The sequence below is a fragment of the Populus trichocarpa genome, chromosome 8 (assembly GCF_000002775.5).
Source record: "Populus trichocarpa isolate Nisqually-1 chromosome 8, P.trichocarpa_v4.1, whole genome shotgun sequence".
NCBI classification, from domain to species: domain Eukaryota; kingdom Viridiplantae; phylum Streptophyta; class Magnoliopsida; order Malpighiales; family Salicaceae; genus Populus; species Populus trichocarpa.
Window position 1 is genome coordinate 8,685,051 of NC_037292.2, and position 25,902 is coordinate 8,710,952.

At 35.3% G+C, this 25,902-nt stretch overlaps 1 protein-coding gene, 1 long non-coding RNA gene and 2 pseudogenes across 3 annotated transcripts; 3 read left to right on the plus strand and 1 right to left on the minus strand.

Annotated features, from left to right (window-relative positions):
* The first annotated feature begins 5,265 nt into the window (after positions 1-5,265).
* Positions 5,266-11,408, plus strand: LOC7471904 (uncharacterized; annotated as a pseudogene).
* A 296-nt stretch (positions 11,409-11,704) lies between these two features.
* LOC127905666 (NAD(P)H-quinone oxidoreductase subunit L, chloroplastic-like) lies at positions 11,705-12,641 on the minus strand (annotated as a pseudogene).
* A 2,715-nt stretch (positions 12,642-15,356) lies between these two features.
* Positions 15,357-22,273, plus strand: LOC7482892 (uncharacterized). The gene is made up of 9 exons (XM_024607491.2): positions 15,357-15,929; positions 16,556-16,906; positions 16,998-17,213; positions 17,699-18,351; positions 19,131-19,227; positions 19,319-19,372; positions 19,453-19,571; positions 20,447-20,637; positions 21,385-22,273. The coding sequence occupies exons 1-9, from the start codon at positions 15,684-15,686 to the stop codon at positions 22,026-22,028; spliced, it is 2,571 nt and encodes an 856-aa protein (XP_024463259.2). The 5' UTR covers positions 15,357-15,683; the 3' UTR covers positions 22,029-22,273.
* A 264-nt stretch (positions 22,274-22,537) lies between these two features.
* On the plus strand, positions 22,538-25,247 carry LOC127905622 (uncharacterized). 2 transcript variants are annotated; one of them, XR_008059815.1, is made up of 6 exons: positions 22,541-22,932; positions 23,057-23,174; positions 23,465-24,002; positions 24,367-24,455; positions 24,565-24,669; positions 24,855-25,245. It is a non-coding gene; the product is annotated as an uncharacterized LOC127905622 (long non-coding RNA). The 2 variants fall into 2 exon arrangements; XR_008059814.1 differs by having other exon boundaries at positions 22,538-22,932; positions 23,465-24,455; positions 24,855-25,247.
* Positions 25,248-25,902: the final 655 nt, after the last annotated feature.

Consider the following 25,902-nt stretch of genomic DNA (forward strand, 5'->3'; position numbering starts at 1 on the left):
CTATATTCTTTAAATAAAAAATAAATTTGAAAATCCTCTAATTGAGTGTCGGCCGAAACACTTTTCAGTGCAATGCGGGTTATCTTCTGCACCCATCGGCACAGTGAGACATGCATGCTAAAAATGATGGGGCAAATTCGACAGCACATCTTGACAGACATGCTCTTTCAAATTCAAGCCTACCTTTCTACCTTGCCATTGAGTGCTAGCTACTAGTAGTGTTATCTCTGGGTCCGATGGCTGACTGGGCGTGAAAATGGTGTCAAATCAGCTGGCCAAGAATGGCAAAAAGAGACGACAAATCTCACAAGGAGGATCACTCACATATTCCATCTCCTGCATCTCTGATCTCTCCCCGGGAAATTTCTAGGTGCGTCATCTCCTTAGCATGAGGGGTCGGTCTATATTTCCCCCTTGCAAAGGAAATTCTCTGCTCTAATACGCTTCCACGTTTTTGGACCGGAAGACCTGGTCAATGGCCACTCGTTTTATTTATTTTTTATCCATCCTTTTACTTTTTATTTGCGCACAATTCTCATGCCCGATTCTGGTATCCTGCCTCACATTTTTCAGCTATTATTTTCTCAGTGATTTATTGTTTGAAACCTTTTTTTTCCTTTACTATTTCAAGCCCTAGGTGTAATCTGAACTGAATCCTTTTTCCTACAGCAGCGGATGTGACCTGTCCACAGTGTGAATTATGTTTTTAACGGTTGCATTTAGCGTGATTAATCGTGCGCTGTTAGCCACCCTGTCAAAATGTCAGGGGAGTTGGATGTTTTTGATAATATTTGTTTTTTAAAATATTTATTTTTGAATATAGTAAAATATTTTTGTTTAATTTTTTTTTATTATATATACAAATCTTTGTGGGTGAACTGATTTTTTCTCTAGAAAAATTAAGCCCCGTAAACTTGTAAGAAAGGAAAGATAGAAAAATTAATCCGGTATTGTACAATCTTCAAACCAATCTCAGTCGCTTACCCTCTCACATTCTTTAAAAATAAATAAATAATATTCTTATTTTCACACGTGTTGTTACTACTTACTGGTCTTTAACAAATTGAAAATCGAAAGAGTTTCATTCATTAAATGTTTGATATAATTTCAGATTTTGCTTTTATATGATTTTTAAAAATATTTTTAGTTTTAAAAAATATAATTTAATATTTTTAATATCTTATGATGGTTTTAAAACATTAATATTAAAAATAAAAATAAATTATTATAATATATTTTAAAATAAAAACTATTTTAAAATTCACTTCACATCACAATTTCAAACACCTTCATAGTTAAGAAACGCGTGACACCCTTGCAGAAATTTTTTTAAGACAAAAAACTTTATAATATTCACGGTAAAAGTTCTTGACAATTGTGCAGGTCTAGCTATTATTGAAAAATCTAGTACGAAACTTCCATGAAAGGACGTAATTTTAGTTGGATCTCAAGGCACATTTAGTATGATAATAATTATGGTTTAAAGTGTTTTTTTATTTAGAAATATATTAAAATAATATTTTTTTATTTTATTTTTAAGATGAGTATATTAAAATAATTTAAAATATAAAAAAATAATTTTTAATAAAAAAAGACTTTTTTAAAAATCTTAAGAAAACAAAATTTTAACTACGTTTTCAAAGAGAGCCGAATTCCAAGTTGCTGAATTTCCGAAGAGATGTAATCAGCTTCCAAGACAATGAGAAAGCCCTGCTTGAAGTCTCAACAGGGCCCAACATGTTTTGCGCTAAGTGTATTAGGCTGGAAATGTAAAGTGGAAAGGCCGAATCTTGTTTCTTATCCATATCAAACCAAAGCCCAAGCGCCCAAGAGTTCTTTTCTTGGGCAGCCTGATATCTGATTGTCGACTGTTGCGTAAGAATAGTTCATGGATTCCTGTCTTGCTTCAAAAATCAAATCCTTGAAAATTTCCAGATATATTTCTCCATGCTCACCTCTCCTTGATTATGAAGAGAGCAATCCTGGTTTCCTTCCCTAGGGACCTCAAATTCCCAAGATTGCTGTGTTTCCCAAAGGCTAGTCTCGTACAAAAGACCTCTCATATCTACCTGCCCTGATTCCTTGACCATGCAGTCCGTCGACAATAGTCACGGGTTAGCATTTGGGGTCTCTGTGGATGAAAGGGACTAAAATGCCACCACATGAGGCTTTTAAGGGCCACTTTGTCATTGAGTTTTTGGTAAAACTTATCTTAGTCCCACTTTTTATTTTTTAACGAATAGGTCCTTATTCTGCCCTCGTATGTTAATGGAAAATACTTTTAATCTCTTAATCGAAAAAACATTCACGGTTTAGTCCTTGAATGTCAAATATTGTATTTACTAGCTAATTTGCCCACGAGATGAGATGTTAGGTGACTTCTTCTTTTTTTCAATTTTTTATTTAATTATTTGATAATTAAAATAAATATTCATAAGAAATCTAAGTATTTAAATTTCAGAGGAAAAATATATGTTTATAGTCAAAATTCCTATTTCTTATTCATCCCTTTTAATTATTCATAAAAATCCCAATGATTTAAATTAATAAAAAAATATTTTTTTAAATAAAAACTCCATTTTTTTATTCGTGCATTTCTTCTTTGTTATGATATAAACATGTTTTTTTTAAAAAAAACACTTATCATGATCTGAAAAACAAATCTAAATAAAAAAGAAAATAACTTAATAATATCATAAAATGCTTTAATCTTACTTAAAAATTATTACATAATCAAAACCTTTCTCTCTCATCTCTCAACCTCTAGGAATTAAAATGCAAGGAAAATAAAATCTCATGACTAAAATATAAATAGTTAAAATTATATGGACCAGATTATTGTAAAAATAAAAACTATGGATACCGAAGCGTACTTTTCTAGCCATGAAGGGTAAAACAGCACCAGCACAATGCAATTCACACAATAGGTGGATGCAGAATAAAACGTCTCTCTCTTTTAATTTATTACTAACAAACCACTCGACTACCTCTTTTAATTTATTATTAACAATAATTATTGCAATCTTAAATCTGAGTAATTAAAAATTGTTGCTCTGGAGGGTGTTTCACAGTTCACACTCTCTAAGTGATGTGCCGAAGAAAAAACAAAAACAAAAAGATAAAATTCCCAAAAGGCCTGATCCAGCTTGCCCGGGTCAGCCCAGGTATCTGGATATGGTCTCAGTGTAGCCCAGCTGCGGGCAAAACTCGGATCCTTTTTATTCATATTTTATTTTATTTTACATATTTTATGCATATTTTTAGTACAAATACTTCTTACATAATCTTAATTCCAGTAAACTCGTGTTTGCACAGTAGGAAAATCCGCCTGAGTGGTGCCCTGCCTGCTGCGAGATGTGGTTGGAGATCGTACACAAGAGGGGTTGAGGTATATTTTGCGAAGTGATTGAAGACTTGGAGGTGTGCCTTTCTAGGTAAATTTAGGCAGCACTCGAAGATCTGCGTTAAGATAATGACAACTCATTGCTCTTGGATAACGACGCCATTGGGGTTGTTAAAGCTAAGTGGCTGTTTGGGAACGTGGCTGCGGGCGAGGTTCACCCGCAGCCACGTTAATTAACGTTTGGTAACCCAAAAAAAATTGCTTTTGGTGGGTAGGACCCACATGAAACCGAAGTTTCATGAGAAGCAGCATTTTGCTGCTTCTCATCTAACAGTGGAGCATGGCTCCACTGTTCAGTGAACAGTGGAGCCATGCTCCACTGTAGCTGTTCACTGTAAAGTGAGAAGCAGCGTTTTTTTTTTTTTTTTTTTTTTTTTTTTTTTTTTTTTAAATTTTGAAAAACCAGTGTGCTACACTGTTAAAAGTTTAGGTTTTTTTTTTTAAAAAAAAAAAAATTAGTCCAATTAATTGATTTCACTCACACTATTCATGTGAACATGGATAATATTTTTTTTTGTTAAAAAAATAGTTTAAGATGAATTAAATTTACTCGTACTGTAATTCTAATTTTATTCCTGATAATATTTTACCTAATTTTATTGCATACTCAAAAAATATGAAAACTATAGTTCTTGTCGAATAAATTTTGTACGTAATGACATTGGAAATTTTTTTTAATTCACTTGAACAGTGTAGCAACACGCGTGAATTTAGTACACACGTGTTGCTTTGCCCAGCCGGGTCACTGGCTTGGGCCAGTGACCGGGCTGGGCTGGCTGGGCTAATGGGTCAGACCGGGTCCGATCCAAACCTAAATACATTGACTCGGGTCCGTTCCAAATCTAAATGCATTGAACCGGGTGTGACCCAGTAAAATAAAAAAAATCCAATAAAATTTCACAGATATTGTGTTTTATTCGAAAAACTAGTGTTAAATATTATTCAATGACACTACATTAACTAGTGTTAAAACGTAACATTTGCAGAATTTGATCGCAATCCTAATTTTGTTTCTGATTATATTTTACCTGATGTTGTTGCACTCTTAAGAAATTTGTGAAAACTGTAGTTCTTGTCGGATGTATTTCATACGTGATGGAATTGTAGATAGTTTAATGGAACAATAAAAAATATTTAAGTATTATTTATTTTATGATGTAATAGCAATAGTTAATCTATAATATTTAAATTAAAAACCATAAATATTAATATATATATTTTAAAATTATTTTATAACCTCAATTTCAAAAGCATTTTTAACCAAACACATTAAAACTACTTTTTATTCAACCTCAATTTCAACCACAGTTTTAACCAAACACCTATTTTTTCAAACCAACCTCAACTAAAAGTACTTTTTATAAAACAACTTTTTTCAAACCACAACCACAACAGCTACCGCAATACCAAACACACAAAACTTTTAAGAACTGGAAAAATGGAAAACGACGCCAGTGGGTTGTTACAGCTTACACCCATCTGCAGGTCAATTCTTAACCTCTCTGGCCTTGTAACAAAAATACTCCAGCAAATAGCTATCCTTCGATCCAGGTTTGCCTTTTGATTTGTCTTGCATTTTTGTTTAAGATAATTTGGCTTAACATCCGACCGTTGCCCTCCAAAGCCCAAGTTACATTTTTCACCAACAAAATGACTATTTTTTAAAAGTAATTTTTTTTTAAGATTTTTATTTTATTTTTAGATATTAACATATTTAAAGGTAAAAAAACAAACATTCCCGAAAGCTTCTATTAAGTGGCCATTAATCGAAGATCATTAAGGATAATGAACTATTTAGAAGGAAAAAAAAAAACACATAAAATTAATAGGAAAGGCAACACGGTAATAGGTCAAATTAAAAAAAGTCAACACGTTCAAATCGTCTCTCCAGCCAAAAATTTCCTTTTCTTCCCCTCGTTTCTCTTTACATCTCTCCGTCAAAAAGAGAGACATTTTTTTGTTTATAAAAAAAAACTCCTATATTTGAAGAGGAAGAACAACAACAGCATGGATTCCTTTGAATCAAACGAAAATCACCAAATCGCCGGCAACATCAACACTCACTCAAACACCAACGATCACGGCTGGCAAAAAGTCACTTACGCCAAGCGCCAGCGAAAGCAGAAACCCGCTGCTCATTCCGCCGCCAATAATTCCAATGACAACAACGAACCAAACAATGTCTTCCGATCTCTCGAGCTTCAGTCTGAAGACCGCCGCCTTAAAATTATTGAATCTCAGAGAGTCGCCGCAAATGCCGTCGCTGTTGCTGATACTCGATCGAGATCGAAGCACCACCGATCTGATGGCGACGAAGGTGATGATTATGATGGCGATGATACTGGATCTCTCGAGGAGAATGCCTAGGCCGATGAGAAGAAAGTGAAGCAGAAGAAACCTAAGAAACCTAAAGTGACTGTAACTGAAGCCGCCGCTAAAATTGATGCCGCCGATCTTGCTACCTTTCTCTCTGACATATCGGTAGGTGTATTATATATTTATTTCTGTAATTTTGAATGATATGGTTGATTTTTGACATGTAGTTTTTTGGTTTTTGTAGGGGTCATATGAGGGGCAGCAAGAGATTCAGCTGATGCGATTTGCGGATTATTTTGGGAGGGCGTTTTCGGCAGTGAATTCGTCGCAGTTTCCTTGGGTTAAGATGTTCAGGGAGAATACTGTGGCCAGACTTGCCGATGTGAGTTCTAATTTAAACGTTTGTTTTGGTTTATTTAGAGATTTTATGTTAAATTCTGTCATAGGTTCAGCATAGAAAATTTCAAATCTTTAATTTGATTGAATTTAAGTTGTCATGTATGCATTGTTTTTTCGTCTACCTGCACTGCATTGTCGTTATGTTAGTTTGTAGAGAACAATTCCATTTATTTGTAAACTTATAGCATTTTTATGAAATTGATTTCATCATCATGTATGACTTGATGTACAGTTATGTTTTTTTATTATATTCACCGCTTGTCTCACATGCATTCTTTTGATTATCATGTCCTCTACATTGCTGATATTTTAGGAAGTTTTTTTTCTTCCATTTTTCATGAAATAATTTTTGGCTGTTGTATGCTTCAACAGATTCCACTGTCTCATATTTCTGAAGCTGTTTATAAAACATCTGCTGACTGGATTAACCAACGCTCCATTGTAGCGCTTGGTTCATTTGTACTCTGGTCTTTAGATAGCATTCTTGCAGACTTGGCAAGCCAGCAAGGTGGTTCTAAAGGTTCTAAAAAGGGCGCTCAGCAAGCATCGTCGAAGTCTCAGGTAAGTTGCTGGAAACATTGCTGTGTTTTTTTCACTTGCCTGCACATTGGTCTGATGCATGGCACTGTTGAGTTGTGGTTTTTCCTGATTTGCATGAATGTTTAGTGGTTCCCAACACTGTGGCTAATTTCCTCAGGTGCATGAATATAGAGTTTAATTTGTGTGTATTAGAAAGTTTTCGGTTCAACTTGGAGATATATTAATATTTGGTACTATCTTTATTAGAATAGTGTCATGTCTTTGATGCGTTGAGCTTTTAAACATGCAGGGTGGTCAAAATGTTCTTGAAGCATATATTTTGACATAAAACAACATATGGTACAGACACTTGTACATTTGTCATGTTATGATCGAGGATTGAGTAGATGGAAATACATAAGAACTTTTGCATTTTGATTTTATCAATTAATTCATCTTTTCCTGTAAATGCAGGTAGTAATTTGTGTGTGCTTAACACAAAAGTATATATTCATTAGAAAGCAGCAAGTAACAGCAAGTAGACATGCAAAAAATGAAACCTTGACACATTGAATTAATTCACGTGGCATCTATGAGAACATAGTCTTTGAAGAGTAAGTGTGTGCCATTGGATGGATCCCAACCTGCCCTGACCCCATCGTATTTACTACCAGTCCCAAACTCTTGCATATTACTCAATGACATGCATAGGCTTCAGGACTATGAACTCCTTAGCCCTACTGATCTCAACTTCCTAATGGAAATATATTGGGTTTATTATATTCTTATAGATAGCTTGGCCTCACCTCTGAGTGTTAACCATGATGCGCAAGCCTCACATCTAGAGTCATTGGCCTTACATGAGCCTTGTGCTAACTTCATGCCTGGTTCATGATGCTTACAAGTTCAACTTGTAAACATCAACCTATTTTTCAATTTGAGTTGCAATTAGTTTCTTTCTTTTAAGTGGCACATGTCCTTTCAGCATTCCATTACTGTTTTGATAATCAATACACTTGAAATAGTATATTGAAATCCAAATACTATAAACTCTTTTGTAAACCAAACACTGGTGAATTCGGGCCGTCATCTTGTGGGTGACCAATTCTGTTGTTCCATAACCACCATTTCTCCTGAAATAATATTGGAGGAGGTCAAATTTAGGTTTGAAAATCAAGAACTTAGATTGCTAAATTTTATGTGGGATTGTTTATTTTAGCTGTAAACGTCAGGTTTGACTTTCCCCTCTGAGTTGCTATGTTAGAAACTTTAGGTGTTCCATCAATGCTGCTGTCTGGAACATGCATATCAAAGCCATTTTGGTCTAATCAGGTTCCTTAGATGAAATTTTCATGAAGCGTCAGGAAAAGCTCTGTTTGGAGTGAGTAAGCCATGCAACCCTTTTTTATACATGGTACGTTGTTATCCTGTCAGTTGGGATGTAGAGTGCATTCATCAATCATTTGATTTATACAGTTTGGGTTTCTTTTTATAATGATAGGTTGCTTAAGGAAGTCCATATTTAGAATCATCTCACACAAAAATGTTTGGGAGGTGGTTTCTGTAAGAATTTAGGAGAGTGACTTTCTGACAAAATGCATTTTGATACATCACATATAACTTCAGGTGTACTTCTTGGATGCCAAAAAATAGGTTTTGGAGTAAATAAATCCAGATTTTCTTCCATAATAGTCTGGCTTTTTTTCTTCCTCCTCGATGAGGCTTTGATGTGCGTTGCTCTTGAGAGATTTGAACACTTGCTGTATGATTTATTTAATATAAACAGATCATGCTTTTTCTTTGTTCAAGCATCTATAAGCCAACATGTTGTAGGTTGCTCCATTTTTTTTTAATATTGATTATTAAAGTTTAGCTATGAGCTACGGCTAACAACTGGTGCTTTTGTTACTGAATTCTGGTTTCAGCAATCCAGAAGGCCTGATATGTTAAATTTTTTTTTGCTTACTAATAACAAGGAACACTTACAGACCCCAGACACATTTGTGGCCTGTTTAATCTGGTGCTTTTAATTTTGGGCATGGCTATCTGTTTAATGAAAGGGCACATTTACAAATTGTGAGCACTCAGAATGTCTTGGCTAATGATGAACCCATGGTTGGTCTCAGGATCCATTTTCTAGTTTCTTCTTTGTAATAACTCTTTCTTTCTCTCCCTTCTATCTATTAACAATCGGATTAGTCCAATCCAGATGCTTCCTTTTACTCTCTGAATTACAGCTTCTCTTTAATCTCTATACCTTGGTGGTAATAGCTGTTCTAGCAAACTGAGTTTTGTGTTTTTGTTTTTCTCTAAATGCTTTACTATGGATAGACTTGCTTGTGAAAACTTTTTACTTTGTCTAAGTGTTGATGTATAAATGAAATGACAGGTCGCAATGTTTGTAGTTCTGGCATTGGTGTTGCGACGAAAACCTGATGCTTTGGTTAATGTACTGCCAACACTCAGGGAAGGTTCAAAGTATCAAGGACAGGACAAACTTGTGTTTATTGTATGGATGATAGCACAGGTAACGAAACAGTTGTATGACTTCAGTAGTCTGCAAGATGGGCACCTGTATCCATTGTTTTGTTTACCTTAACTTTGCAAATTTTATTGTGTAGGCCTCTCATGGTGATTTGGCAGTAGGGTTGTACTCTTGGGCACATAACCTTCTGCCTATAATGAGTGGCAAAAGTTCTAACCCACAGTCCAGGGATATAATTTTGCAGCTAGTGGAGAAGTATGTACGCTTTGTAATCTGCCATTCTTCTCCCCCACCTCCCGCACACACGCACAGCACACACAGCTCTCCTCCCTTTGCTTTGAACTCAAATTTTTTTAAAAATTTGTTCTATTCGGTTGCAGAATTTTGTCTGCTCCGAAGGCTAGATCAATATTGGTAAGTGGTGCTGTTAGAAAGGGGGAGCGCTTGATGCCACCTTCTGCACTTGAAATACTGTTACGAGCTACCTTCCCTCCATCTTCAGCTAGAATAAAGGTGAGTATTTTGATCTGGGCATCTGTTGTATCGGTGCTCGAAGATATTATAGGTTCAGTGCTCTTAATTTCTTTTGTATGTGGTGTTCATGCAGGCTACTGAAAGATTTGCAGCTATCTATCCCTCCCTAAAGGAGGTGGCTCTTGCTGGCGCTTCTGGAAGCAAAGCAATGAAACAAGTATCACAGCAGATACTGAGCTTTGCTCTAAAGGCAGCTGGAGAAAGTATGAGAGCTTGATTTGATTGCATTTTCAGTTACGTAATCTTTTTGCCATCTAGGGAAAATGATCATAAAGTTCAACATGATATATGTACTGTCTTTAACAGGCATTCCAGAGTTATCTAAGGAAGCAGCTGGAATTTCCATCTGGTGTTTGACTGAAAATGCTGATTGTTACAAGCAATGGGTAAGTTACTTTCTTTGTTTTGTTTTTTCCATAATGAGTTTTATGTTCATAGATGCTGGCTATCCTTGTTTTGTCACCACCCATGTCTAATTTTGTCATGAACTGGAGAAACAGGATAAGGTTTACCAGGATAATCTAGAATCTAGTGTAGCTATTCTTAAAAGACTTATGGAGGAATGGAAGGAGCTTTCAGTGAAAATGGCTCCTCTGGATCCTTTGAGGGAAACCATCAAGAACTTCAGACAGAAGGTAGTATCTTGCTCTTTTCTATTATTTGTTCTCTATTAGCATTTTCAAATTATTTGGCGATTGTAATACAATTTCAATGTAAAAGCTGTTCCCCTTCATGTTCTAACTGAATCCTTACCTATGAAAGTGCTATTCATGGTATGCGAAGTAATTTTCCTAATTCTTGGTTTACGATTTTTGCATATAGAACGAGAAAGGAATGGAAACTGAAGCTGATGCTGCTCGCCAAGCACTCTTCAGGGATGCAGACAAGTACAGCAAGGCGCTATCAGGAAAATTATCACATGGCCATGGTTGCCTTAAAGGTATGGCCGTTGCTATTGTTGCATTGGCTGCTGGTGCTGCCGTCATGTCCTCAAACTTGGAATCCTGGGATTGGAAGGAACTGCCTGTATTTATTAGCTCTCAATTCTCTTTCTGAGGAGGATGCTGTATGATTGTCAACCAACATTGGTGCAAAGCATCGATTTGTTTTTAGGATACCAGCTTTCCTCAATTTTGCACTCTTGATAATAGAGAAAGGGCAAAAATTTCGATGACATTTAGGATCCCTTTTTGGTGGTACACATACAGCATGAGAACTTGGGCTGTTGCAGTATCGAGAAAAGCACAATGGCTCGAGGGTGGGAGACCTTTTGAAAGGTCTCGTTCCCTTCAAATAAGTTGATCAAAACCAGTTTTATTTGATATTTTGACTTTGAGGTTTTGTGAACGAAATCATATTACATGTTGAGAATATTTGAAGTTCTCGAAGAGAATGAGGTTCAAACAAGTAAATAACCAATAGGAAGCATTTTGTCAGTCGCCTTAATGTATCTGGAAGAGATCCAATTACGTTAGCTGCTAGAACTTGGAGCTAGCGGGATAGCTTTGCATTGAACGATCCTCTGGTTGGAAAATGCTTTGCAGAGAAGAAAAATACAGATCGCAAAGCTGGTTTGTGGTGAGAGATCATTCTATTGCTTCTCATGGCGTCAAATTTTATCGATGTTTGTACAATTTGTTAGTGTATAACAACATAACTAGATGTTTTCATTCCCTTATCCACTTTTTGACTGTCTTGTGATTTTTAATTTTCTTTAAACTTATGACTCGTGCTTTTAACATGTCTTCCAAATTCACTTTCATCTGCTTCAACAAAGTTGATGCAGTTGCCATTATGGTACTGGCCAATGGTGTCGAAATAAAACTGATGAATCTTCACAGCAACAATGCTCAATGGTTATTTCGGTTCTTCCTTTTTCTTGCAATTCCCACAAAGGAGAGAAGAAAACTGGCAGGACGGAGGAGAAAGTTTACTACAACAACTGGAGTTTAAATGTTTGTACTAAGTTGTGCAAATAACAGATCTCTGTAGCGTATATGGTACAAGCAAGCTTGCCAAGGGCCTAAGTCGACAAGTTTCTGAGATTTTCAATCATGATCTTCATGTGTAGCCCAAGGATGCTTAAGATAATCGTTCTTTATTTTTGAAGGATCTTCAGGTTTTCACCATGGATACTTCAAGGATGCATCCCGAGGATTTCCTGAAGTTCAGAAATGGTGCCCAAAGTTTTATCTCGCACATAGGAGAAAAGAGCCCCATGTGTCAAATTAACATTATTCTAGATGTAACTACGAAGGGTGTAACTTAATTGATCAGGTTCTAGGTTTGTTCCTTAAAGATCACCGGTTCAAGTCTTATAAATTTCAAGGTTACTGGAGGTTTACAGGGTCGTTAACTTCAGAGCTCGTGGAATTAGTCGAGATGCGTGCAAGTTGGCCCGGACACCCATATTAATAAAAAAAAACATTATTCTAGATGACTGAAATTTAGATAATTGCCACAATGTACTAGCCTAACACAGAAAATTATAACTAATCCTGGAAAGAAAATGAAATGGGCATGAATTGCAAATACATCTCCAAGAGCTTTCTCCTGTACATCTTTATCCTAACCCAATTCAAGATGATAGGTTGCCATATATCTACCATTAAAAACAATCACATCAATATTATTCGGCACCAAGCAGGAAAATCAGAATATGAGAATTAATAATTCAATTCCCAGGAAAAAAAAGGAGAGAGTATAAGATCGATCAAGGGAAAGCATGGAAATGGAGGGATTCACTCACTGGCATCAAACAAAGTACTAAAAGGTTACAATAGCAATTGTATAAGAACCCACGTCAAATCTTCAGGATTATTCACTCCAGTAACAGCAAATGCTGTCTGCTCAACCTGGTGGAATTATTCTCGTGGAAATCAACCTCGCGAAATATAAATGGGGTTTTCTTCACCAATAAAAAAAGGAAGGAAAAGGCTAAATATAGAAAATTAAACAGAAAAGGCTTCCAGCAGCTAAAAGTGCAGCAAACTGCGTTGCCAAACTAGACTTCATTACTTTATTGTGGTCTTCAGGCTTTCATCCAATGCTGGTTGCTCTCTGTTACAGACAAAGGAGAAGTGCAATATTTCATGTTTTCTACGAAATATCTCAAACGTGGATGTGAAAAATATAAATATGAAAAAAAGACCAGGAATATCGTCTACATTATCAAGCCTGGCATTGTGGAATGATTTGTGCTTGGGCTATACAGAGAGAAGTTCTTTTGCACCGAGGAGAGGGAGTAGGCAAAGCCCTATAGCTTTGGAAGCTGAAGGAACAGCTCCTATTAGAGCTCTATCCGTGTTTCCTTATCTTTTCTAAGCGTCCAGTGTCATGGCATACTATGCATGGGGCTCCTAGAGGAGTCAGGGATAGAAGGAGTCAAGAAAACAAGAAAAAGAAAAAGCAAGCGGACACAACTTCAAATATTAGTAGTGTACTGTATTCTATTCATCCATGGCGACAAGAAGTTCAGTTGGATTATGATCGTCTACTGAGATAGTAGTTGGCCCTTTGCCTGTTATCTGGCCTTGGCGATAGGATTGATAATGTGTTTGTGATTATAGTAATTTTTGTAATTGCAGTTCGAAAAAATAGATGAAAAAAATATAAATTATAGTTTTTTTATAACTAAAATTTGAAACTCATACAAAATTATAATGTATGATTCAAAGTTGTACAAATGACCTGAACATCTAAATCATTAGAGGCCATTTGTTGGGTTAACGATGCATTTGATTCTTTTTCTAAATTTTGTTTCAATTTAGTCCTTCCACTGTATAGTCTTTTAATCCAAACAGGCTAATAAGAAAGAACATCCTGTCTTTAGAGTTTGGGCCAGTAATGGACTCCTAGCTGGGCTATCATCTGCTGCAATTACACTGACATACGATAGCACAAAAACGAATAAAACCCGAAATATTTATTTTAGTCAGTCGATTGTTTGTTGATAATTTATTTTGATATAATTTATTTATTGTGTTATTACTGTTGAAAATGAAGTACATACTAAACAACTTGATATAAAAATTAAAAACATTTAATTTTTTTTAATTTGTTGTTACCTCAGATTTTCTTCGTTTTGAGTTAGCAAGCAATAGATCATCTTGGAACATGTAAAACTTGTACGAATTTAAAATTTATTGATTTATCTATAGATAACAGTGCTTAGCATCTCAATTTTTTTTCAATCTCATAAATAATTAAATGTGATGCTATAGAATATTAAAAATCATCACATGCACGATTTGGCTGGAATTTTACATTCTAAACTTGTCATAATTTTTTTTTAAAAAAACTAAAAAATAAAAAGGTTTTACTTTGCCTCTCCTTATAAAACACAATTAGTTATAATAATGTTTTTTTTTGTTTTTTTTATAATTTATAATTTAAAAAAAATTATATTTCATCATTTAACTTAAAAAACAAAAAAAGGGTTTTACTAAACCCCTCCTCACATAACACTTTCACCTAATAATATCTTTTTATATATTTTTTCTCTTTAACGTTATGTTTGTTAAAAATTAAAATTCATAATTTATTTTTATAAAATTATCCGATTCATGCCTTAAGTTTAATTAACTAACTCGGTTAATTTTAGTTTTTTTTCTTAATTAATTTTTTTCTCTCAACTTTATCTTTCATTACCGGGTTGATTAAAAATTAAACTTTATGATTTGTTCTAATTTGTTTTTTTACAAGGTTATTCTTGTTTCATGACTCGAGTTGCGAGTTTGACGAATTAACTCCGGTTGACTCAGGTTATTTTTTCGTGTCATTTTTAATCGATTTGTTTTTCAATTTCATATTTCAACACAGTGTTGATTGTGAATTAAGTTTTATAATTTATTTTAGTTTAATTTCTATTAGATTATCATAGTATCATAACATGAGTCGCAAGTTTGTTAGGTTAGCCCGATTTGACTCGGGTCTTTTTTTATCTTTTTTTTTCAATTAAATCATTCAACATTGAGTTCATCGAGAATTATGATTTATGACTGGTTTACTTTCTTTGAGGTTATTACCATTTCATCAATATTGTCACGAGTTTGATGGATTAACCTCGGTTAATTCGAGTTGTTTTTTTATCTTTTTTATTTATTTTTAATTTTATCTATCAACGCTGAATTGATTGTGGATTAAACTTCACAATTTATTTTAATTTTCTTTCTACAAGGTTGTCTCGGTCTCATGACTCAAGACGTGAGTTTGTCATGTTAACTCGAGTTAACTCATGTTATCTTCCTTGTCTTTTTTTTTTTATCATTTAACACCGAGTTATTGAAAATTGAGTATCATAATTTAGTTTTATCTGTTTTCTATAAGGTTATTATAGTCCTATGACTTAACATGCAGATTAAAAGATTAATCGGAGTTGAACTAAATTGATCTAACATGTTTTCGTATTAATATTTATAAAAAAATATCATATTAAATATTTATTTTGAGTCAAATTATATTTTTTATTGGTTACTAATGTTGTTTTTTAGATCCTTGAAGTTGATCAAATTATATTGAATTAATCCCTGTACAATTTTTATTTTTTTTATACTAAAAAAATATTAACAAGAATTAAATATTTATTTTGTGTTAATTTTTTTAATACAGTCCAAAATAGCGCATGAAAATGAGCTCATTGATAGGAATTTATTTATTGTTCATAGTTCATACAGAGTCATAAAACACAACGACAAAGATTTAGCTACGAACAACACTTTCAGTTTTTCTTTTATCTGTTTGCCACTCTATACTGCCCTGGGACAATTTTTTTTTTTTTCCTTTTATTTAGAAAAACAACTTCTTAATCTAAAATATCCGTTATCCACAATTAAATAAATAAACATTCCCAAAAATTTTGTGAAGAAAAAGGATAAACCCCCCAAGATTCTCCTCCTTCTCTCAAGATCGACTTGAGAAACCCTAAACCCAGTAAATAATACAGACACCATAAACCCCTAAACCTCTCCCAAAACTATCATCTCTCTCTGTTTTTCTTTTCTCTTTTACAGTTCTAGCTAAAAGGAAATGATGGCTTTAACAATCCCAACTCACTCCAGTCTCAACCTCCCTTCTCTCCAATACACTCCCTGCAATACCTTCTTGCAAGTTATTAGACCCACAAGAAGAAAACCATCAGCCTCTTCCCATTTTCATATTAACAATAAAAACTCCAACTTCAACCCCAAATTATGCTCCAAAAGCGCAGTGCTTACCAGGGCCAGTGCTGATGGCGGTGGAAGTGGTGCCGTTGATGCCAATCCACAACAAAAGGCTAGTCTGTAATTCCTAAACTGCTAGCTGTTTTCCAAGTTTGGTTCTTGGTGTCTGCTTGTTGCCAATGTAACATGTATATATGATTGAAAATGATTTTCCAAGCAATGGTTTCTTGATTTTGATTCATGATGTGGTGATATGTTGATGGTGTCTCTTTATGGGTTTTCTTGTTTACGATGAATGATGGCAGTATCTTTTGAGTTCTGGCCCAGAATTTTTAAGTTTCTATGTGTTTATTTTTTAATTATAATTTCTATTTCTATTTTTTTTTCATTTTGATTCTCTCAGTTTTGTGTAATCATGGAGCCAAGGGAAAAAAATAGGGAGCCCATATCAGTATTGTTTTCCGATAAAGTGCTGGCCATTTACCTATTCCTTTCACCAGCTAAAGTTTTTTGAAGAAGCTAAATTTGGTTCTTGTAATTTTTTTAGAATTAGTAATTCTTATATTATGTTTTTATTGTATTTTCTTAAGGAAACCTGTGGTCTAGATTGAGAACGTGATAAATTACTACTTAACTATACTAATTCAGGGTTCCTTATTAATGCAATATATGTTGTTGTCGATGGCAAAAGTTCCTCTTTCTATGCTCAATACTGATGCATCATTTCTCTAATTTCAGAATATTGAGGACTCAAAATGTAGCTCATCTAGTTTCAGTGATAACTATGTGGCCTTGTTTGTTCGGATGCTTGGGCTAGATAACGATCCTCTTGATAGAGAACAAGCAATAGTGGCACTGTGGCAATATTCACTTGGAGGAAAGAAGTGCATTGATAACATCATGCAGTTTCAGGGATGCATCAATCTCATTGTAAACCTTCTTCAGTCGGAGTTGAGCTCTGCATGCGAAGCATCTGCTGGCCTCCTACGATCAATATCTTCAGTCAATGTATACAGAGATGTAGTAGCAGAAAGTGGAGCGATTGAAGAGATAACTCGTTTGCTCAGTCAACCTTCTTTGACTCCTCAGGTATAGAAAATTATTTCATCAAATGAAATTCGCTTCTTACCTTGTGGTGTTGAAAATTGGTTCGTTGAAGTAAAGTGTAAACATATTTCAGGTGATGGAGCAAAGTATATGCATTCTTTGGAACTTGTCTGTGGATGAGAAGCTCAGAGTGAAAATTGCTAACCCTGATGTCCTACCTTTACTGATTAAGTCCCTGAAAGATGAGGACATTAGAGTGAAGGAAGCAGCGGGAGGAGTATTGGCAAACTTGACATTGACCCACTCCAACCACAACATCATGGTTGAAGCAGGGGTTATTCCTAAGTTGGTGAGGGTTCTGTCTACATTTAAAACCAGGCAATTTGAAAGTTGAATTTGGTGTAGGATAATGTCATTGATTTGCGGTGATTTACTTTTTAAATGGAAAGCTTCTATGACTGAAAAAAGTCTGAAAATGGATGTGTCTGGCTTTCTCAATTGGTTTTGATGCCTTTCTTTTTCTTGGCTCGACATGGATGTTGGAGGGGGCAACAATAAGAAATAGTTGATGTATTTTCTTTTGGTCAAAAGTTTGATGTTGCTGTTGCAGTTGTTTTCCCTTCAGCAATGAAGACATTTGAATTTTCCAAAGTTTGATGTGCATTAGTGGGCTGCCCAATCTGGCATTTAGTGTCTTATTTCTGTAAAGGGTGAATTTATGAAGAAATCCTGTAATATAAAGCCTTTTACGGAGCACTTCCACCCTTAAAAGAGCTTCATTTGATGCTTGCTTTAAGTATTAAGAAGTCTAATCTCCTATGATATTGACTGCAGGCGAATTTCTTAAAATCTGCGGTTGATGAAGAATCCAAGGTCATTAGGAAGGAAGCTAGAAACGCTCTGGTGGAACTTTGTAAGAATCAATACTATAGAATCCTTGTCATGGAGGAAGGTCTAGTTCTTGTGCCATTAATCGGCGCAGCTGCATATAGGTCCTTTATTCCAGCTTTGCATTCATGGCCAAGCCTACCTGATGGTTCAAAAATTGAACATACTTTTAAAGGTCCTTCAAGGTTTGGTGCTTCTGAATTGCTCCTCGGATTAAATATTGATGACAAGAATGCAAACCTTGAGGAAGCTAAGATGAAAGCAATAATTGGACGATCTAAGCAACAATTCCTTGCTCGTACAGGGGCTATAGAAGTGGAAGACACAAAATTGTCTCAAAGTGGATCATCTAAAACTAGGCAATTTACAGTTTTGCCATGGATAGATGGGGTGGCCAGATTGGTTTTAATTCTTGAACTTGAAGATGAGTCAGCCATTTGCAGAGCTGCAGAGTCAATTGCTGATGCATCTATCAATGAACATTTGAGAAATTCATTTAAGGAAGCTGGAGCAGTCAAGAACTTAATTCAGCTCTTGGACCATAACAATGATGCTATCAGACTTGCTGCTGTTGGCGCTTTGGAGAAGTTATCTATCAGGTGCTGTTTCTTAGCTTTCTTGTTTTGAATCTGTCTTTGCATCCCAGATAACGTTGGAAACTAACACTTTTGTTCTCTAGCAATGCGGTCACTCCATATGAATCATGAGGTCAAAGGTCTCTGCATGTGGCAAGGTCAATATCTTGTTGGATTTGACATTATCATCTAAATTTCTGGTGCTAGGTATATTAAATAGAAGGAATGTGGGCAACTTACACATTTGAAAGAATCTGAAACTATGGCAGGGAGAATATGGCAGTGGCTGTTTCATAAGAAACCAAAGAGTTGAGATATTCTTTGAACCATCTTTATAAGCCTTTAATACATGTTAACACCATGATATGCCCTAATCACTTGGTTAGGTTGCCGCATACTAGGGTTTTCTGCTCTTTGGAATCACAATGAAAACAGCGATTTTACTTATGTGACCAAACTGAAAATTGGTAAGACAACTTGATGCCAAAGGTTGGTCAACAAAGCTATAATTAGGATCAGTTTAGGCTGAACAACATGGTCATCCAGTCTAGTCTGGTGTTTAATACTCTTGCTTTTTATGGGATAACTACCTTCTAAAAGCATTAGGAGGTCATAGCAAACTCTCTTTTGGGTGGAAGTAACTCTCAAGCTGCTGGAGAGAGAGTGAGAGAGAGTCGTGAATCGTCAACTTCATGTTCGAATTTTATTCTCTTTTTCATACCATACCTTTTATGCTGTTGCCGTATTCTTGATGTATGGCACTTCTCATTAGTATTTTTTTAATATGCATCTTTTTGATTCAGCAATGCAGTTTGTGAGACAATTGAAGCTGAAGGTGTTATGGCTCCCTTGATCAACATCTTAAAGAACTCAGAGATGTCTGAAAGCATGATGGAAAAGGTAGTTATATATTAATCTTATATATTGCCATCAAATTTGTTGTTTATCATGATGAATTGCTTATGAGGTTGAAAAAAATGATGTAATGCAGGCCTTGAATTTACTGTCTCGAATCTTAGACCCTAATAGGGAAATGAAATTGAAGGTCAGTTGCCTGCTTCTTGCAACATATTGTGAAAGCTTAGAATTCTCCATATGCTTACCAGGTTTTCTAATGCATTACAGTTTTATGATGGACCGGTTAATGGATTTAAAAAGGAATTGGATGCAGCAAGAGGTGATGATGCTTCTACTGGATTAAGTAGAAAAGTTGATGAAATGCTGAAGTCAAAAACAAATACCAGGTAATCCTCTTTTTTTAAAATTCTTTTTCTCTTCTTCCCAAAATCAGATTTGTCTTTTCTTCACCATTCATTTCTTTCTTCTCTTTACACAAAATGTTTTACTCAGGTGTTGAACACTGATTGTTGATGCAGAGTACCCAAAGTTGTAATGGTTGTCATTGAAGTTTGTGTCTTGGTATAAAAATTTCTCGGTGGAAGTGGCATGCAAAATCCAAGCTTTTCCTCTTTAGTCATTGTCAAGTGATTTTGGAAAATATTAGTTCTACATGAAAACTTTTTTGGTTGAAATTTACTCTAATGTTTTTCTTGCTTGACAAAATATTCTTGAGAAGGAAAAAAGTTCTAGATTGTTATTAAAACATTCTTTATAACCTGAAGTGGTCATAAGATTGATCTTGTAATTTTTTTCCATCCACAGGCATTCTCTGTGGGAAGTTATAAAACTCTAGCCCCATGCCTTACAAAATGCCCCATATTATTATGATTTCCAGCCTCCTGAAATGCTTGACTTAGTGCATTGTTGTTTGATAGTATAATGGCCATAATGGTCCTTGACAGCTATGCTTTGGTGGAGCTCCTACAAAAAAAAAGAGCATCCCTTTCAATTATTTATACCCAGGGCCACCTTATCTGTCCAGGGCAATTTAACAGAAATGGGCAGATTATATAATGGGTCAGCCTTAGAGATATTTAGACAGGATGCCAACTGGAAATAAGTTTTTTTTAGTTATCTTGAAATAGGATTTTGATTTCTGTGAATGATTTACCATTTATGCATTTGTTGAACCAAGTGTAGTGATCTATCATGTGATTATGAAACTACATGCATGACAAATCATTTTACTGACACTTGTGTTGACCTTCAAATCTCACAGACGAGACGTGTTGGACCTGGATGTCGTTGCTCGCCTAGTTGATATGCTAAAGCACCCATCCCCAGAGCTACAAAGAAAAGCAGCTTCTGTCCTTGAGTTTGTAGCAATTAGTGACTCAAGCATGGACACAGTCATCTCAGCGAATATCGAATCTGGTCTGCTTGCTATTTTCCAACAAATAGAATTGAACGGTATGTGAGATGATTGCCTCTACAGAATTTTTTTTTAATAAATGAAGTTATCTTGAGATATGTTTTTGTGCTTAAACAATGGTTGGAACTTTGTAAATTAGTATCTTGCTTTGATTGAAACTTTCCAAGATATTAAAACTGAATTTAACATCTTTTGGTTGTTGGCTGTTGCTTTTGTTTTAATGCTTTTATCCACCAGGCAACTCCATACAACCTATGCGATTTTTATATTACTGACTATTGATTAATTTTATTCTTATCGTGTTCTGTTGATTTTAAAGTTTCGTAAATATTAGCAGGTTTTTAAAAACATTTTGACAATTAACTGCTATTTGCTGAAGTACTAGTGACTACATGCATGTAAATGGCCTACTTTTCACAAATTCTAGCTTTAGGCACAAATGAGACATTGAAAATAATGTTTTTTTTTTATCACTGTAAAAGTATTTGAACAACTTGTATGTACCTTCAATTGTTTTTCTTTCTTTCTTTCTTTTTTTAAATAATGTCAGAAACATTCCAAATTTTGTCCGATCTTAACAATTTGGCTGCTGTGGGGAGTTTACAAAACGAACTTGATTTCTTTAGTGACAAAAAATGTGTTTAATTGAAATTTTTTTCTATATTGATGAATTGTCTTTGTTATGGATCACATTTCGTATTTTATTTTGCCGTATGCAGTATAATTTGTTATTGATTGTACTGTTTCAGATGTGATTATTTTTCTGTTTTTTATATTTTTGGCAGAACTGGAATCTGATGATGACAGTCAGCAGACAGAAATACATGCCGTTCAAGTTGAAGAGGTTGGTCTTGCTATATCTTCAGCTTCCCGGTTACTCACGAAGCTTCTTGATTTGGAACTGTTTCGACACAATATAAACCCCTCCCTTTTCACTAAGTTGCTTCGTAAAATCCTGAAATCAAACATTCCTCTTCAGTACAAAGATTGGACTGCTGCTTGCCTTGTTAAACTCGGCTCTCTCTACGGTCCTACTCCCATCCTTGAATTTGAGAATCCAATCAACATGGAAGTTACCCTTTACGAGAAGATACCAAGACTAATAGACCAAATGAGATCCTCTTTCTCTTTAGACGCACAAGAAACTGCAGTTTTAGAACTCAACAGGATAATTTCTGAGGGAATGGTAGATGCCACTCGAGCTGTTGCTTCTGATGGTGGAATATTTCCATTGGTGAAGCTAATAGAGGGAGGAAGTGAGAGGGCGGTCGAAGCAGCCATATGTATCCTATATAATCTAAGCATGGATAATGAAAATCATGCTGCAATTCTAGCTGCTGGGGCGGTGCCAGCTCTGAGGAGAATTATCCTGTCAGAAAGATCACAATGGAAACGAGCTTTGCGTTTGCTGAGGAATTTACCTACATGATTAGGCAAAATCTTGAAGTCAGTAGTTACCTGGAGACAGGTGCCAAGAGTTGTATGAATGTATACATGAATGCTGATAAAATTTTACCCCTTTAGAGAATCACCTAATGAAATTTATGAATCTACAAAGATAAGATTTCTTAAACGGCTTGCTGGGCCTTGGTGATTTTATGCCTTTATTCGTAGTACAGCTGTATCTTGATTACCTTATACTCCCATTTTTAAATGTCTCTCCACACGTTGTCATTCCTGGTCTGCCATAATTTTGCAGCTTACCTTTACATAAAATCTGGTGCTTCAGCTTTTTATTTCTATCCGGAGAAGATATATTCGCTTATGGAAAGATATATACACTGTAGTGAAAAAAGAAATGGACATGCCCGCAGCCCTACAAGAACTAATCATCACGTATTATTGAAGTTCAAATAAATAAAAGAAAAATTAAGAGTAAGAGAAACAAATAAAGAAAGTTTTAGGTAGAAAATGATTTAAATGCACGCACAGCTGAAGATGTTAAAGTAGCATGATCATGACATTAAAAATAACTAAAAAAATTATTTAGAATTTTTTGTTGATCTCTAACAGAAAAACGAGAAAAACAGCCAGAGACACAAAAATGCATGGGCATGGCTTGCTTATCCTGCCACTCCATGACCAAAACACTTTGAGTGTTTGCTTTTCTTCCCTCCAATGACAACTCTCCATCTCCACCATCCAACACTGATCCGAAGCCTCTTCCAGTTCCAGTTCCCACAACAACTGCAAGTACCAGAACCAAAAGCACCACTACTCTACCGTTACCGAGAAAGAAAACGAATCCAAAACAGACGATAACAACAGCTCAATCTTAAGCACATTGAAAGCGTCGTTGGTGCTGGCAGTTATCGTGACTATGAGAAGCCCATGTATGTCCCCTTCTCAACAGTACTGTTTCTTTACTTTCTCCTTTCTATATAGATATACATATATAAATATTGATGGGCATTCTCCTTTCGTGTTACCCTTTTTTTATGGTTATAAACTTATAAGTGACCAAGAGAAGAAAAGGAAGAAGTCTGGGTTCATGGAGGAGGGAACAGTGGGAAGAAGCTCAGAGAGACTGGAGAGTGGGTTACCACCAAAACTGATGGAGGATTTCGTTCCAATGGTACCTCTTTTTTTCTTATTAAATTTAAAGTTCTTTTTAATATTTTTAAGGTATATGAAATTAATGAGAGAACCTTGTCCTTTTATGAGTTCTATATATGTGATTCTTGATCCAGATAATTTGGGGTTTCAACTTTTTAAAGCAAGAAACGGGATATAATTTGCCATTGTTCAGATGACATTTAGAAGAAATTCATGTGCTTGCAGATTGAGAGAGGATTGGATAGTTGTTTTCCGTTTTAATTTGTTTTATCTGGAATTCGAACCAATTGGCTGTCCTATGTTTCACAGGATTGAAGTCAATTATGAAGGAACTCTTCCTTCAGAATTTTGAGTTTCGTAGCAGAAAAATCATTTTGAGGCTACTTAGCATGAGCTTGAATCACAACACAGCCTTTTTTCTTGGGCACCGCACCCTGAAAGATTAATATTGGTGACTTGTGGGACTGGAAGAAATGCAAATGCCCATGGAATGGTTTACTTGAATGCTCTAAGAACTCTGGGTACCTTTGTTACTCATAATGGATTGGCTTGCAAAGATGGAACCTTCTCAAGATTACAGTTGAAAGCTTTTTGAGTCTGCAAAATTGTTTCTTTTTACCATTTTCTGTTGTTAGAGAAATGATAGAGCATCATGTCTAGTAATTAGTTTGGCATTTAGATAGATGGTTTTGTAGAGTGATACAATAAATAAGAAAGTAGATTGGGAACTGGATACTCATTGTACATGTTGGCCTGAACCAACAAAATCACCCCTGGAAACTTTTGTTAGCTGAAGTGATTATCAACAGCCGAGTGCTTGAGCTTGCCAGTTGAAAAATGGTGTAAGGTTTGTTGAAGAAAATAGGTGTCGTCACCTGGATTCATTTTCATTGCTTGTTCATACTTTATGATCACTGGACCTGGTGTGATCAACTTTAAGCTAGATTCATCAACTTCTGTTTCTCTTTCACCTTTTCATTTCCATTTTCACTCTTTTAGGGATTTAACTAAAGTGCTTTCCTTGATAATTACACCATGTGTTTCCCTTGCATCTGATCCTGTAGACCATGGAGTCAACGGGAAAAAAATAGTTATATGAAAAGCACAGCATACTAAGATAAAACTGTTCTTTTTATTTTATGTGATCTTGCAGCATATGACATTTTTCCTGGGAAACAAATCTGTATTATGGTGTCTTTTTTTTCACTCAGGTTCACTAGAAGCCAAGAATCCGCCTTCTATTTGCTATTGAATCAATAACGTGATTGACCAGATGCTGGTTTGCGTTATTCTTTTGCAGGTAAAAGAACTTTAATGTTCTCTTGTCGGTGGGCCATACCAATTAATTTCTTGATGATCTGCTCATGTAAAATTATCAGTTGAGATAATATAATGTTTTGCTATATTAGTTCGAGAGTGTTACCGAGCTGTACACAAACCTTCCAACTTGTGGGGTGACACCCTTCCTCCCAGTATAGATATCAATTTGAAGGGCCAAAAAAGCTTCACTGCAGGTAAGCAGGTGGATCAAGCAATTAAAATTCCACAATGTAAAGTTGCATAATTTACAGAAGAAACCAAGATACATCTCCTGCTTGGTCTTAATTTATCTTGTAATTCCTATCATCAAAATATGTAAGATATAGGTTGCAATATCTATGTAGTAACATCTACTGAGACAGCAACATCTGTTTACCAGAAGAAACAGTCTTGGCTCTCCTTAGGAACAGATGCTTACCTGGGGAAGAATTGCTAGCCCGGCTTGGATCTGGCACATTAAGAAGGGTGTGATGGCTAACTGGGAGCCTTACATAGGATTCCGAGAACTCCTTTATATCACACGTGGCTAAACTTGATCATGAACGTGATTCTTGTTGCTTCCGAGATCACTGTCCCCGGACACGAAAAAAGATGTCATGATTAGCGCTTGAGTGTTGAGGCATTATCATTGTCATTATTGATTTTGTTTCTGAAGAAAACATTATTAAGAAAAGAAACCTCGTTAAGGTGAAATTGATTATTTAGTGATTAGAAAAACGTTTGCATCTTACTTGTTCAAGCCAATAAAATAAATATAAAAGGAATTATTCGCCATTGATATTTTGGCTGCTCCAGAAATACATTTAGTATTTTGGGAGATGAAGATAGGAACAGGGTTTTATTTATTTCAAGAAAACGCGTTTACTAATTTCTGTGAAATGGAAATGAATTATTTGTTCAAAAGAAACAAGTTCTTCCTCGTAAAAACATGATCCTGTTCTCTCAAAAAAGAAAACTAGCAGAATTGCTTTTGCAAAGTGTTTTTACGACATGAGGGATGTAAAACCATTAAAGTATCCATAAAAGAGTAAAGCAGAGGCAAAAATACAGTTACTGGCCAATCCGTACTGGGAAAAAAAAAAAAAACAAATCTTTTGCGGATCCTCGAGGAAAAATGAGATTTTGTTTAGATTTGAAGGGTAACATCAGTGATTTTACTTTCATCGCTGAAAAGCAACGTATACATAGCTCCTGAAAAACAAGCCTAAAAGAACTGTTCCTTCTTTTTCTTTTTAAGGAACAGAATTGCTTTAATGGTGGAAACAGAATGTTCTGCTGAAACAACGATTGCTTTCAATGGAGGATGTCAACAAAATACTTCCTGTTGAAGCCTTGACCATTGACCCGTTAACTTACATTTTACACTTCCTTTTGTCGATGCTTTTGATGGAGGACAAGGATCGGTAGATTCAATACCACTTTCATAT